Raw genomic sequence first — 16,077 nt, 5'->3', positions numbered from 1 at the left:
CCTCATGTGAATAACACTTAAAGAAAACTCAAAAATTTCTCCATTTTCACAAAATTTTATCATCAAGCTTGTTTTATGTGTTACCATGTAGAAAAATTGGTCTAGAGGCTAATAATACATGTGACTCATCCAAAAGATGTATGGAATGTTTGATGCGTTGCTTCCTGCCAATTCAAAACCTACGTACATCCTTTTTGTTAGATGAAGCGATTGAGTTTGCTCAATTTAAAATGCAACAATCATATCTTGCAACTCCTTGCATCATTTCGTTTGCTGCCTTCTACATGACTATAAAGTTAATTTGTTTTCCTCCTCATTTTGCAAGCGATCTCTAGCCACATATAAATTTCTCTTATGGACATCTAGTAATATTGAAGGTGTAGGAACAGTATTGTCACATGTACTTCCTACATTCATCAATATCATTAGGCTACTTCTGTTTAGAAACAAGTGCTATGAAGATTTTGGAACCTCAACCACTTGCAATGAATTATGGAGAATAGAAATGAGTGCTGATTGGGTTTTAGTATCCTTCTTAGGATTGTTTTAAGGGTCCTTCACTTTAGAAGTAGTTGAAAAATGTCCCTTCTGGTAGTGTGATCCAAATCATAGCCAAGGTGTTGAAATATCGATGATATCATTTGCAATCTTTCTTTCTTCATGTCATTGGAACCAACACTATTAAGCTCCCTCTCCTTCTCCTTCCTACATTGCTCTTTCCTCCTAGAAGACTCGTAATGTCTTATGATGGATGTTGCATTGAGAGAACCTACTGCACATTCTATAGAGTTTGAGACATCCTGTACTGCATCATAGGGCTCTAGTGGACTATGATGGCACACACCTTCCATAGACATGCAACATTGCACGGATGCCTCTACCCTTTGAAACTCCTCAAAGCATGGCCCATTCATCTGCAAATATTTATATGTGTGTGCACCTTCAATGGAGCAACAACTGAGGGAAATACAATGAGGGAGATCATGGAAAAGGAGCTCTGAAAAGAGATAACACGATAGGAGAGCTTGAGAGAGAGAGCACAATAGGAGAGGAGAGAGAGAGAGAGAGAGAGAGAGAGAGAGAGAGAGAGAGAGAGAGAGAGAGAGAGAGAGAGAGAGAGAGAAGCTCAAGAGCTTGAGAGCATGACATGGACTTGGCAACAGAGACATTGCTATTTGGTCCATGTAACATTGCATCGACTTCTATATGATTTTCAAACTCTAGCAACCCTTCATGCACTTTGTCACTACTGTATGTTAGCTCCTAGAACTAATGGAATTTCTCACAATCAGCAAAGTTTTCCATAATCAATGAAATTTTCCATAATACCTTCATTCCCATAATTAATGGAATTTTGCACAATCAATGAAACTTCGCATATTTAACGAAATAAGCACAATTTCCAAAATCCCAATATGCAAGGTTTTTTCAACTTTATCTAATATGGTGTTTATATATCTTTGCATTTTTCTTATACACAGGGTTTATAATTTGTTGTTGCTCTTGAATATGATTATATTGGTCTAGGAAGGTCTAGATATAAAAGGTAGTCAATTGTTTACATTTGTTGCTCATTTGGTGTATTGAATTATGTATATAAAGTATATTATGTTGTGGTAAGACACAAGTTTTTATGGCATGAGAGTGCATTGTAAGAGTTTACCCTTGAGAATATGCACTTAGTCAAAAGGGTGTTTTGGTTGCAAATCCTCAAGTATTTTCTCAAAAACATATTTGCAAAAGGGATTCTTGATTGATTTTTTGAAAGAACCTCCAAGGTTGTGAAAGATTAGTGCAAGCACTATATGTAAGATAAGGGTATCCAATTTTGGCCTTTGAATGTATGTGCTGAGTGCTTTCACAAGGCTATATGGAAAAGGTAGAAGTTCTTTAGAGACTAAAAAGGAAAGATAGTTTACAAGAATCTATGTTGTCAGAAAGGAACATAAAATGGAGTAAACAACACTCAATGAAGTAAAATCGCTAGAGCTATGGAGAGAGCTTTTCCAAGGGTATATGAAAAAGGAAGAAGTTCTTTAGAGACTAAAAAGGAAAGATAGTTCTCACAAGAATCTATGATGTCAAAAAGGAACATAAAGTTGAGTAAAAAGCAATCAATGAAGCCACCAAGATACCAGAGAAAATCAAAATGGACTGGTGGATGCACATGCAAGAGCAATTTTTCTATGCACTTCCATCTTCCATTTTAGTAGACAGGGATGCATTTATTTAACATATGGAGTTTCTTGTTAATAATAATCTAAGATGCTCAAAATTCGTGTAATAACCTCCTTGGCATGCTTAAGAATCCCCCCCACTAATGTTTTCATGAACACTTACTCCTTCCCATTAGTCTTGTAGTCATGACCTTGACGTGCTCGTGAATTACCCTTTCATGAGCACTTACTCCCTACCATTAGTCTTGAAATATGGGCCTCAACATCAACATAAACTCTGTAAGGTGTGTAACAAGGTGGTCCAAAGTATAAAGGAAGAGGTGAGGGACTTTGGTCCCAAGGATAACTAAGAAGTAGAAATGCTCGAGTGACGTGCAAAACAATCAATAATTGCACTCAAGGTAGTTGTTCGGAAAAGGGGAAAAGTTGAGACAAACTTCTTCTAGTAAATATAATAACATGAAGGGGATGCATGCACAACGTTAAACAGATTACAAACTATGCATATTTCATTAGAGAGAGAATCTACATGGTCACCAAACCAAAAACATTCAAGTAGCTGCTCTCAAACGGTCATGAGTGAAAGAAATCTTATAGGATGAAGGTTGTAATAGATGTTAATTTCAATCATAGATATAAAAGATGCATGCAAAGGGGTATTAAAAATCTAGTCACACATAGGCACATACATGCACACAATTTCAACAAGATAGGCTATAGGGGAGCCTATGGTGTGAGGAGTGGAAAAGCTTGTGGGAAGAGGACATAAATACAAAGAGGAGAGGAGAACAAAAAAAAGGGTGGATGATTTTTTCCCGGTGATGTGCTAAATGGTTGGGTATGCCAATGGTGATTCTATGCTTATACAAACTATTCCAAGATGGCCTTCCATTGAATTTATAAAAAATGAGTTGACGACATTGTAGAGGCCTTATGTTATTAGGCATAGCAATGGCACAATGCACGACAATAGTTCTAAATGAAAGTTATCATAGTAATTTGTGTTCTAATATTCCAGTTTGAAATACACCTTAAACGAAAACAAATGTCACTCGTAGTTATATGAACTTCAAAGATACAAACACAATCAATAACATTAAAAAATAGTAGATGCTTAGAGTAATAAGAACTCTACTTGGAGCTACATTTAAGTGGACCCACACTGAAGTTAGCTCCTTTTAATGAAAAACATTTTAACTTATGATAAGAACTAAATTACTTTTGTGGTGACTTAGAAGGCTTTAATGCCATTTAAAAACAAAATGTAAAAGAAAAAGAATTGCATGAAATATCATAAAATCTATGGGTGAAGCAATCTTTCTCTCTTTAAGTGATAAGATATCCTATTAACTTAAGTGGGTTTGAGGACAACGATTTAGAAAAGAAGACACATGAGTTTTCTGTGTAGGCATCCTTTAAAGTAGGTGGAAAATAAAGAAGTAAATTAATGGGAGATAGAAGACGATACCAACACAATAAATACATAAAATCATAAGAACCTCATTGGATATTTGAATGGACCACCTAAAAGTTAGCTCCTTGAAATTAAAAACCTCGTAACTCATAACTAAAGGAGTAATTTGGTTTTGGGGTGACTTAAGTGACGTCTTATTTACCTTCACTTATAACCATGTAATGCCATTGACAAAACAATATGTATAAGAAAAAGACATGTATGAAGTATCACATAAATAAGAGTGAAGCAACCTTCCTCTTTTTAAATTTCAAGATAACCTAGATTTAGGGTCTGATGGTGAAGATTTGTAAGACCAAACACGCTAGTTTTGTGTATAGGCATCTCTAGAAGTAGGTAAGCAATATGATGAGAAGGCTTATAAGGTAGAAAGCAGTGGAGATTCTTGTCTTTAATATGAAACAAATCCCAAACACAAACTGAGAGGTCAAAGTTTATAAAGCACACATGAGATTTGAAGATGGACACATGATTGTCAACTAGGGTCACAAGTTCGCAACAAGAGAATGATACATGGTTGCTTGCATAATTTTGCATGTATACTGAATGGATCTTAAGATGAGGCAACTAAGAGAATGTGGGGATGTTTAAGTACTAGTTGTGGGAAAAGGTGGGCCAATTTATAGCTTAAAATTCTTTAGACCCATGCTGGTTTTGTCATGCTAGCACCTTCCATCACCATTTACTTAAATTGACTTAGAAAAATGAATGTATTATTTTGAACCCTATCTAGTTTTCCCCCTTTTTGGTATAAGAGAGAAGGCATGTCACTTCCATCCATATCACTTTTTCGCAATCAATTTTATGCCACACTCTACACTCCCTCTACACTCTATTGCTTCATTGTCTGCCTAGACTTTCTCTTTTCACAAAATTGCTTTCATGTCTTTTTGTCCCAAGGGGATAACTTCATGAAACCTAGTTTGAATAACCTATAGAGGCCTATCTCAATATTTCATGGGTAAACCTATATGAACAGTGACTCTGATATAAGGACAAGGGAGGTCTACCAAGTGGTGCTTTTCCACCAAAACTGTAAGGCAGGAGGAGTGTCTTTTAGAGAAAAGATAAAAGGTACGTTGTCTTCAAGAGAAAGAGAAAAGCGATGATGTTGAGAGGGAACAAAGTGAAGGAGGCTCTCTTTAAAATAACAATCCAAACCGCCAATTACAAACCAATCCCAATGTAGCTTGAAGAAAGCGCTCTTCATGTAATTGACCGTTTTCCATGCATAGCTACCCTTTTTATAATAATGAGAATTGGGACAGGAAGGTAAAGACTAAAGAATGGAAACATAGTGACTCCATGAAGGGTAGTCGGTGAAATATTGTTTCATTTGATGATCAAGTTGACGCTCTCACAGGCTAACCTTTCCATCCTTATACATCATTTTCAATGTAATTTCCATTTTGGTTATTCTCCTTTTAAAAGAGCCGTTCCCCCCTTTAAGCTTTCACACATGGCATATTACTATTGGGCCACTCAATTGATAATCCACTTCCACTTGTCCTCGTGAGAGAGAGAGAGAGAGAGAGAGAGAGAGAGAGAGAGAGAGAAGGGGGGGGGAGATGTGACTGGGCATCAAACACACCAAGAACACACAAACATAGCAACACACATCAACAATTCAAAAATAACTTAAGAGGAATAAACACACTGAGAGAGACACAAACGTAGTAGCACACCGACAATTTACCAATAACTTATAAGAGAGAGCAAGCTTGCCTTTCCCTCCCCCCCTTTCTTCGACTCAAGTGTGTTTCTTTAGAGTGCATGCTCGTGTGGCTTGAATCCTTGTCCAGCATGGGAAAGTAATTAGTGGACTACTTGGCAAATTTTAAAGAGCTCCTATTCACAAGGCTAACATCAAGCTTTTGGGCAAGGCTAGCTTTGATAATAAGAGCTCTAGCATCCTCTCAAGGTTCTTGTTGTCTTTTATCAGAGATGTAAGAGAATACTATTTCTTTATTGCTAGAGATGAGTAGACCTTGTTGCCATGTCTGCTCCTATTTTATAGCCTGAAAACGCTATGTAAACCTTGTGGGTAACACAATATTCGCTCTTGGACATGCTTCGCTTGGCAACTTGATAGGAAAGATGGCTGCTACTTATGTCTAGTGGCCCGGTTATATTGGCATATCTTTGATCAAGAATGCTATTGGTGGAAAGTGTTGGCGGAGTTCCAAGAACCAAAAGGTTGACGAGCACGCTTGTGTCCGACCTCACGATGCCACCTAGGTATTTTTTCGTATGGTTGTGCATTTACAAAGTTCTTGCACTGATTGGTCCAACTAGGAAAGCAGTTAGTCTCTAAAGATGACGACTGAACCCAGCCTTTTAGAGAGCATTCCCGCACGCCTCTGATTTCTACAACCAGAATTTGTGAAAGGCCAGAATATAGACTCTTGGCCGGGAAATTGCCTTCCTCAGCGGCGGGCAACAAAAGGTCGCTGCTAACATTGGGAGTTTTCTTGATGTTAAGCGTAGGGCGAAACTGCAGGAGCTCAAGCAGCAGCAACACAGCTGAAGAGTTACTGCAATGTTCCCGTGTGGCCTGAGCTTTCTGTGCTTGCTGGGATGGACCCACTGAGACGCGAGGAGGTCTTCAACACGGGACAGACACTGGGCTAGGCTAAAAATAGGGCGAATCTTTGCTAAAAAGGACGGCTAAAAGAAAAGAGGCCAACTAGTGAAGGTAACTAAAAGTGCCTAGGGGTGGTTGATTAATGCTGATTGCTGTTCCCGCTTTTACGGATTTTATTCCGTCATCAGGCCTTTTGTGTGAATTTACGGCATTTTAACAATCCTTCCATCGATCGTTCCGTCAATCGATCATTCCGTCAATCGATCATCCATCCATCCATCTCCGTCCATCCCCTCCCCGGTATGTGCCTTCTTTCCGTCCTTCTTCCGCTCCGTATCCCCGCATTTTTACTCTTCCGTTCGTCTTTTGCCATCATCTCGCCCCAATTTCTGTCGATCTCGCTGCCGTTTCCCGCATTTCGCTCGTTGCCGGAACGCCACCCGTCGACTCTTGCATTTTCGCCCCGTAATTCGTCGCTTCATCCGCACGTTGAAGCCTCTTCGAGCGTGATTTTCATACGTTATCGAAGGCCGGCAACATTCCCGCTTCGGAATGGTGCTTGCTCCAGTTCTTCATTGCGTTCCATTTCCTGTTGTTTCCCGGTTGACGCCATCTTTCTGTGTGACAGCGGAGCTTGCAAATGCCGCCCGGGATTTTGCACTCGAAGTTTGAGCCTGAGGTTCGACCGCTTTTGCCGGAACTTCCTTAGATTAAAGATACTTACACTTTCGTTTCTCCTTCATGCTAGTGCAATTTTGGTGCGTCGATTGACTTGTAATCTTCAACTAGGTAGATTTCCGAGCATGCAAAACAACAATGAGGTGCTTTTATAAGGAATGTTAAACGCCAGACACGAGGCTAGCTCCAGCTGCATTCAACATGACTATCAAGGGCGCAGAAAACGTTAATGAATCAAGCTCTGCCCTTGCTGAAGATATAGTTCCGGAAGAATTCACTTTCAGCTCTTTAGAAGGAAGCAACACTGAGGCGAGTGCTGTCGACGATCGGATTAATATGGCCAAGCTCCATGAAATCCAGCGGCCTGTCATTCCAGAGAAAACGGCGACACACTTGGGGGACATTCCCAAAAACAAAGTCAATCTCCCTCGTCATCTCTCTGTAGACAGTGGATCAGATATGATGCGAAACTCTGTTCTCGATAAGACACCTCTCTTGGCCGAACATCGGCCGCGCAGATGTCTCACAGAAAGCGACATTCCGTCCATGGCGATTCGGAAGTATTCCTTCAGAGATGAGTTTGGCCACGCTGCTGCAGAGACATACTTAATCACAAAGCTGAGTTTTACTCTTTTAAGATACCTTGGGTAAGATACTCTGCACATATTTCTCGCAGCGAGTCTTTCATACGCAGTTTAAGAGTAAAGAATTACCAGTATTCTCCTCTTTTGTTTGATTTTGCTTGCTATTAGACCATTATCACCCTCTCATTCTTCAGGTTTCTTGTTTATTTGTCTTGCTTTGTTTTACAGTATCGGTTATCGATGGATGGGAAAGTTGGCAGCACTCGGTCTATATGCTCTGTTTCTCATGCCTGGGTTTGTTCAAGGTTGGATCTTCGTATGGCCTTTTTGGCACTCGTCAGCCCTCACCCTCAGCTCACCCTCAGCTTGAACTAGTCAGTAGGCAGTTGCTTAGGCTTCTGTGGATGAGCAACGAGACTTTAAAGTGCTGCATACACCCTAAGTTCATCTCAGAATAGGCTAGCTAGAAGTCCATCACAAAATGGCGAAGGAAGAACTTTCGGGATTTGTGACTCGTCAGTAATCGTGGCCGTGGATTCTTCGTTTCAAGCAATCGTTTCAGAAGGGACTTTTTTATTCCAAATCGATTGTAAGCTGAGGTCACCTAGTTCGATGAAGCAGTATCACGCTTGCATATGGACAGCCGTCTTGAATATCTCAAAGTTGTCCTGAAATGCTCGAAATAGGCTATCTATAATACTCTATTCTATGGGTATTCTACATCCTTTATTAATGCAGGGATTAGAACCATGGCCAGGATGTACGACTAATGTAAGTGCCAAATGCGATTAGACAACCACGTTGGTATTTCTCAGGTATCTGTATGTGGAGTAGTTTCCCATGACATGATTGCAAGGCATAACAGGGATCTCTATTATAAGCATTCATGGGGAATTATCGCCAAAAGTTGAGGTGTCCAACGGGATCTTGCATGCTCACACAAATGGCAAAGGATCAACTTGGCCGAGCACCATGTATCCCAATCTTCAGCCCAATGTAAATCACAGAATCCCCCAAGCTAGCTTGCAGAGCTTCCAGGCTTATCGAGGCTCTTTATCATCAATTTAAAGTATCAAGATGTATGCATCACTCGACCATGGAGAAACATTGATATGAATTCATAAGCCACACCCAATTGCATAGCATATTGAAAACAGCATCATTCAAGAGAAGGTTTCCACTCACTACGTCATCATATAGGCCTCACAAACATTTCTCTCTCTCTCTCTCTCTCTCTCTCTGTGGTTCTTAAGCATGGAGGGCCTTCGATCTCCCTTATTACATGCTCAAAGTGGGATAAAAATAACAAAAAGTATGAGGCAGCCTTTTAGGATTCAGTGGAGGCTTGCTAACCACTGAAGTGATGCCCGTCTAGATGGCCAACTAATAGATATGCCCTTTTGGTGCACACTCCCCAAAAGATGGGAGGATTGGACTAAAAACTAAATAGGGTTCTCTGCCCTACTGCCTTCATCCTAGGTGTCCATTGGTCACCTGGTGCAAGCAAGCCTGCAAGCCTCAAATATCTTGTCTCAAGACCCAATATGTACTACGCAAAAGTTGACCAGATTGTAAGAATTCATTTAGCCAACAGCTCCCTGTGATCACCTAAATGTCCAGTCAAAGGCCGCTGCCTCAAAGAGCAATGCCTTTTCAGCTGTGGAACACCTTAAAGCACCACCCCATGTGATTGTGATCCATCATGTTGAGGCAACTGGACCAAACGTGCCTAGGCAATGTGCAAGCCAAGGGATGATGCTTTGCACTCTCTGCATTTGAATGGCAGCCTTAACATCTCGAAGATCTTTGTATTTGTGTACCAAGCGATGTGCCACAATGCTAGGTAAACCAAAGAAAGAAGGCTGCTCCAAGTGATGAGTGTAGAGGCCCCCCAAATGGCCCCTTATGGAGGGATGAACTTGTGATAGAGCGATGACATCGGTCAACCTGCATGGTCCGCTTTGGTCTCCTCGCAGTAGCCCTCCGTCGGAAGCGCACCGAGAGAGAGAGAGAGAGAGAGAGAGAGAGAGAGATGTATTATCGTCTTCAAGAGGCCTATTTTTAAGACATTTGTGATGTAGGGCTTGCTCTAAGTGCATGTGTGCATCTAGTAGTAGTCACATGTTTGTGTGTGTCTCTAGTGAAGCACACTTAGTGCTATCTAGGACCATGACATAGGTGATGATGCAGTAGAAGGCGCCCTCATTTGGAGGTGCCAATGATTTAGGAAGTCCCTATGATGTAGGGCTGATTGCCTTTGATGTAGGAGAGGTGCCTATGATGTAGGCTACCCTCTCTCCCACTCTATAAATGAGAGGCTTCTCTCTCACAATCAATAGAACACACTTTTGGATTCTTTTAGCCCCCTAGTTGCCACATCATCTTCTTTCCATCTCTCTCCTCCTTCATATTTTCTTCCCTCTTCTGTCCCAATTTTTGGTTAAGCTTGTTATCCGTCGTTTCTGCACCATTTCCTAAGCCCTTTCAGCTATAGTTTCCCCTTGATGGGGTGCACCTCTGGCTTAGAGGAATTAGAGAAATATCCTCTTTGCTGCCCGTGTCGACACTTCCTCTGCTTGGTGACCTCATGTCTAATTCTCCCTGTTGGAGACAAATTTCGCCCAGCCCTCCTAGCTGCTGTTGGGCGACTCTTTAAGGAAGATGCTGATGAATTTTGAGCACCAATGCTCTAATGGATGAGGAGAAGTTAACAAAAAATCAGTTGGGCTCACTTATGCTCTCCTGGGTGATATTGCCCCATTTTGTGCTTGTCCTTGCTGGTGGCCTTGGACTGGTATACAAGCTTCACTTTGGCTTCAAAAGCCCTCTCAAATTTGCTTCAGGGTCTTTGAATTGAGGTCTCAACTTTTCTCTATTTTTACACCACAGTTTTGGATAGTTTTGGTGATTGGATGCTTGATGCAAACTTAAAAGAGTGTTGAGGATCATTTACTGTCAGTAAACTTTCAGTTAGTTATGTTTATTCAAAATGCCTAGCTCTTGTTGCTCTTCTAATGCTTCATATGTGAAAGAAAAAGAAAAGAAGAAGAAAGAAGCACCTAGATGAGTATTGCCATGGTAGAATCAAGAGCAAAGGCATGTGCATCGGCAAGTGCAGCATCATCATCTGAACATTTGTCATAAGCATCAAGTCTGTAAAGACTGCTAGACAATGTGCCAGTCAAAACCAGGGTAAAAGCATGTGTAACATCATACACTGCACACCTCACACCATAAAAAATAATCTGAAAGCCACATGTAGCAATGGCTGAAATAGAAATGAGGTTCTTACGAATGCCTGGAACATCAAGCACATGCTCTAGAGTGACAATACCACCAGAGACAGACTTAAGAGCAACTTGCCCAATATCTTTCACGGTATATGATGCATTATTGGCACATGTGACACTGCCCCCCTTAGATGTAAGCTCCAATGAGCTGAATAACTTCGTGCAGGAAGTGATGTGCTTGCTAGCACCACTATCAAAGAACCAGGCATCACGAACATTTGAAACTGCCATACAAGCATCATGAACATCAAGATTATACTGACCTGTAACCAAGAAAGCCCAATGGTGGTCTTGTGCGAAATTAGCGGACTCATGTGGATCTTCTGTACTAGAAGAACCAGATACTGCAAGACCAGACTCTTTGTTTTTCTTTTTAGATGCTATGTGCTTTCTGCATTCAGAAATATCATGCCCAGGTTTCTTTGCAATAATTACATCTCTTCTTCTTTTTGTTATCCCTTGAAGAAGAGGCACCATGTGAATGATCAGCATGGGAATGAGAGGGCTTTGTAGCTGAAACCTTGCCTTTACCTTTTTGTTTGTGATGGGCAGCAAATGCTTGATCACTGGCCATAGTAACATTGCGACTCACGCGACTTTGCTCCTCGTGAAGAAGAAGAGCAACAAGCTAGTCAAATGAGAAATGATTGGCATCACCCCCAGCAACCAACCTCAATGTAGTAGCAAAGCCTTGATATGATTCAGGCAACCCATCAAGGGTATTAGAAACCAGCTGAGAATCAGGCATAATCTCATCAATGTTGGCCAACCGCTCTTTCAAATCCTTCACATTAGTGAGATAGGCATCCGTGTTACCACCCTCATCAAGCTTTAAATCTTTCAACTGCCTGCGGAGATAGGCAACCCTCACCTCATTCTGTACCTGATACAAAGATGCAAGCTGATCTCATGCTTGCTTAGCTGTCTTGCAAGACCGAATATGAGGGATAATAACCCGTTTCACTGAAAGAGCAATCAAGGCATGTGCTTTCGCATCACGACCATCCCACTGAATTTGCTCTTGTGAAGGAGGCAAAGCACCTAGAGCAGGAGGTGCAGGAGTCTTGGTTGTAGCAGTAGAACCATCACCTGAAGAAGCAGAGGCTACAGGTGTAGCACCAGTAACAGTGCGTGTAGACTTAGCCTCAGAACCTGAAACAATATGCCATAGATTCTTGGCAACCAAAACATGTCCCATCATGTATGACCACATGGGGTAATTGGTGCCATCAAGCTTGTCATCGGCGCCAATCAGCCCAAACAAATCATCTTTGCCACCAGACATGGTGCTGAAATACAAGGCAAATGCACCAACTGGCAGAGCAAATGAGAGAAAGGCAACCTCTCAGAATCAAGTGCCAAAAATCTGCCCAAGCTTCAAAGCTTATGTCTGCAAAAGACTCTGCTGTCCCAAGGTGTACCCGTTGCAAGAAAAATCCCCAAAGGCAACACGAGGCCTTTCCAAAATGCAAATGAAACAGAAATTGGAAAAAGCCAATGCAACAATGGCTTCTCCAATGATGTACAGCAGTGACAGGCTTTGAAAGTGAGCAGATGAGGGCTAGAAATGAGAATTACAGCAAAAGAAGTGCTCCCACAAGGAGGAGAGCACGTAGAAATGGAGAGAAAGAGATCCAATGAAGAGAAGCTTGCAGCCCGAAGCAAAGGGATGCCAAATGAGGAGGGAAGGGCTCAAAGAGAAGTCTCCGGATCAATTTAGTAGCTCTAAATGGCTCCAAACACCGGCACATAGCTTGAGGCAGCTTCAAAATGCTGGCACGCAGACTGAGGCAGCTTCGAAATGCTGGCACGCACCCCGAGGCAGCTCCGTGCTGCAGCAAATGCTTGCTGATGCAGTCCGTACTGCAATAAATACATTGACAGGTCCGTACAATGCTGATAGATCTGTACAGCCATGTGGAAATCTCTGATAGGTCACAGTCCGTACAGGCATACGAAAATCTCTGACAGTCCATACGGTTGTACGGAAATCTTTGACAGTTAGTACAGTTTTTCGTACCATGCAGTAAATGCACCATTTTGTAAGAAATCTTAGATTTACTATATTTAGAAATGTGCTAAGGAACAGAAAGGAGACTGAAATAGCAGAGAACAAGGAATAATTGTATTGCTTGAGTGTCTGTAGTGTATCTGTAGTGTGTCATCCATACAATTGGGCCTCTCTTATATAGAGAGTGAAGAGTCACACATGAAAAGGTGTGTACTCCAAAGTGTATGTGCATGAAGAGGTGTGTACCCCTAGTGAAGGGTGTGACCCTTGATGAGAGGGTACATTACAATAGAAGTGTCTCTTCCATAGAATTTCTCTTGTGAAGGGTTGTGCCTCATAGGAAGTGTTCCGTCGAAAGGGCATACCCTTCCACAAGTGTCCATTCATCAAACCATCCATAAGTCAAGATATAGAGAAAGGAATACGTCACAAATCGTGACATCCCCTCCCACTCAAAATAAGACCCTGGTGGAGATAATGAACTGATGTAGAAAATATCACGGTAAATTCTGAAAATAGTGCTGTAAAATGTCAAGGTACTGCTGTAAGTCTTCATCAGATTGCCAAGTAGTGTCGGAGTCTTCCAGATCTCGCCAAAGAACAAGGAATTCCGTGATAAGTCGATGTCACGTCTCTCGCTGTCGATGGTCCAGAGTACGCTCAGGAATAAGGAGAACATAATCATCTTCGATTTCTGGGACATAATCACCTGCTGGAGGAATTGCTTCATCGCCTAGAATGTACGTCTTTAGCCAAGAAATATGAAATGTCGGATGGATTTTACCCCATGATGGTGGTAATTCCAATTTGTAACTTAAAGGTGAATTTTTCTTGACGATCCGGAAAGGTCCATAGTATCTTGGTCGCAACTTAGGAAACACAGACTTAACCGTCTTATAGCGATGTGGGGCTACGAATAATAGCACCATGTCACCAGTGTCAAATTCCAGGTGATGTCTATGTTTGTTGGCAGACCGTTGATACCGCTCTTGCGCTTTTCGCATATGATCCCTGACTTGGAGTAGAATGTCTTGCATTTCTTGAACCAGTTGATCAGCTAGGGCCACTCGATGTTGAAGTACACAATTCGTTGGTACAATCGGAGTGTGTCCATAAGCTGCTTGAAATGGAGTCATGATGATGGCACTATGGAAAGAGTTATTATAAGCAAACTCAAGGAGCGGTAGATATTACCTTGACCTTCTTGGGATCCACAGAGATGCCTTGAGCTGAAATAACATGTCCCAAATATTCGAGTTGGGTCTTGAAGAACTCACTCTTCTCAATGTTGATGTAGAGAGAATTTGCGCGGAGAACTTCAAAAACTTGGTGAAGATGTTGTTTGTGCTCATGTAGGAATCTGCTGAAAATGAGGATGTCATCGAGGTAAACGATGACGAACTTATCGAGGAAAGGCCTGAAGATGTCGTTCATTAGTGTCATGAATGTGGCCGGGGCATTGTTTAACCCAAAAGGCATGACCAAACATTCATAGTGTCCATACTTTGTTCGAAAAGCTGTCTTGTACTCATCACCTTCTCGTATGCGAATTTGATGATAACCTGAACGAAGATCAATCTTTGAGAATTGTGTTGCGTGTAGAAGTTGATCGAAGAGGTCATCGATGCGAGGCAATGGATACTTGTTTTTGATAGTGAGCTTGTTGAGGGCTCGGTAGTCGATGCAGAGGCACATTGACTTATCCTTTTTTTCTACAAGTAGTATAGGAGATTCGAAAGGGCTGCGACTGGCTCGAATGTGACCTTTGTTGAGTAGTTCGGTTACCCGTCTTTGGATTTCTTCATTTTGAGTGTAAGAAACCCGATAAGGAGGTTTTGACGGTGGATTACTGCCGGGAATAAGTTCGATTGGGTGATCCACTGGTCGTCGAGGTGGTATCTGCTTTGGCAATTCCTGTGGAAAAATATCCAAGTAGGGCTGGAAAAAAAGGTTGGTTTAGTTATTCAGGAGGATCCTTTGTTAGTGTCTCCTCTACTGCCGTAACCAATAGAAGTGAAGTCTTTACTTGACGTTTACGAACCCACTTCTTTACTTGTAGGACAGAGGCAACTGGGGTTGAAGGAGAGTCCCTAGAACCAGTTAGCTCAATAAGTTTTCCCTGGTGGACAAACTGGATAGTATGGCTGCAAAAACTGATTGATGGGTCATAGTCGTAGAGCCACTGTTGTGCAAGTATGACATCGTACCGAGAAAGATGCATGATGTCGAAGTTCAACTTGTCCATATAATGTTGGATGCGAAAAGACAAGTTTGTGATCCTGGTGCTGCACAAGAAGGTAGTTCCATTTGCGAGTTCAATCTGATAGTCCATGAGACTAGGACTGGTGGTCAACCGAAGTTTGTTGACCATAGAACTAGCTAGGAAGTTATGAGAGCAGCCATTGTCGATGAGGATAGTGACCGTTGTTCCACGAATTGATCGTTGAACACAAAGTACTTGAGTGGCCAGGGAAGGTTCAGGGTTGCTGGCAAGGCTCATGTGGATGGTATTTGCCATTAGAACAGCTTTGCCTTTCTTGTCGTGTGCTGGGGTAGCATCTTCTGTTTGGGAAGTGCTAGGTTCCATATTGGAATTTTGCTTTGGTCGCTTGGGATTATCGAACCATCTATGGTCGCCTGTACAGATGGTACAAAGTCCTTTTGTGCTGGAGTTGTTCTTCTTGTCAGTGGCCGCACCTTTATGTTGTGGATGACGGTGATGACTTTGTGAAGAAGAAGAGGCGGGATCCTTGGAGGAGTGCTTCTGTTGGAATCCAGCATATGATTTCTGAGACTTGTGGGGATCTTGAGACTGTCGCTGACCTTGATTACCCGAGTTTTTTCTAAACCTGGGATTATCTTGAGGGCGAGCACCTTTGGCCATAGTAGAGTTCTGTGTTCGATTAGCACTCTGCTTCCTTGTGTTTTGGAAATCTGTAATGCGCTCTACGTAAGCAATAGCGCCAGCTGTGGTGGTGATGTTTGCTTTGAGGACATCAATGCGTAACGAGGGATTTAGGCCTGAGATGAAAGCATGAAGGCGATCATCCTCAGTTAAACCATCAATCTCCAGCACCAATGTGGTGAACTGAGAGATGTAGGAAGATAGGGACCCTGTTTGCTCCAACTGTTGGAGTTTTGAACATGCTTGGAAGTCCGCATTGACACGTATGAACTGCTTACGGAGCACGTGTTCAAAACATTCCTAGGTCAACACACTTTTGCCGTCCTTTAAGTGTCGTTGCCACCATAGGAAAGTTGTATCCTTGAGGAGGGAGG

The 16,077-nt window shown here is 41.9% G+C and overlaps 1 protein-coding gene across 4 annotated transcripts in view; it reads left to right on the top strand.

Moving 5' to 3' along the window:
* Positions 1–6,402: 6,402 nt before the first annotated feature.
* The window catches only part of LOC147887284 (isoprenylcysteine alpha-carbonyl methylesterase ICME-like), a 44,446-nt gene continuing 34,771 nt past the window's right edge, over positions 6,403–16,077 (top strand). Inside the window, exons 1-4 of one of the 4 annotated variants that reach the window (XM_087394107.1) lie at positions 6,403–6,535; positions 6,864–6,914; positions 7,029–7,560; positions 7,726–7,802. In XM_087394107.1, coding sequence (XP_087250233.1) covers positions 7,115–7,560; positions 7,726–7,802 — 523 coding nt within the window. In that variant the 5' untranslated portion in view covers positions 6,403–6,535; positions 6,864–6,914; positions 7,029–7,114. Of the gene's footprint in view, positions 6,536–6,604; positions 6,915–7,024; positions 7,561–7,725; positions 7,803–16,077 lie in introns of those variants that run through there. The other 3 variants (XM_087394109.1, XM_087394108.1, XM_087394111.1) reach the window with 3 other exon arrangements.

The sequence above is a fragment of the Dipteris shenzhenensis genome, chromosome 23 (genome assembly GCF_047967505.1).
Source record: "Dipteris shenzhenensis isolate YYH24624 ecotype China chromosome 23, Dip_SZ_1.0, whole genome shotgun sequence".
In the NCBI taxonomy this organism is placed as follows: Eukaryota; Viridiplantae; Streptophyta; class Polypodiopsida; order Gleicheniales; family Dipteridaceae; genus Dipteris; species Dipteris shenzhenensis.
Note: the sequence above shows the minus strand (reverse complement) of the source record. Positions and strands in the feature narration are given on the sequence as shown.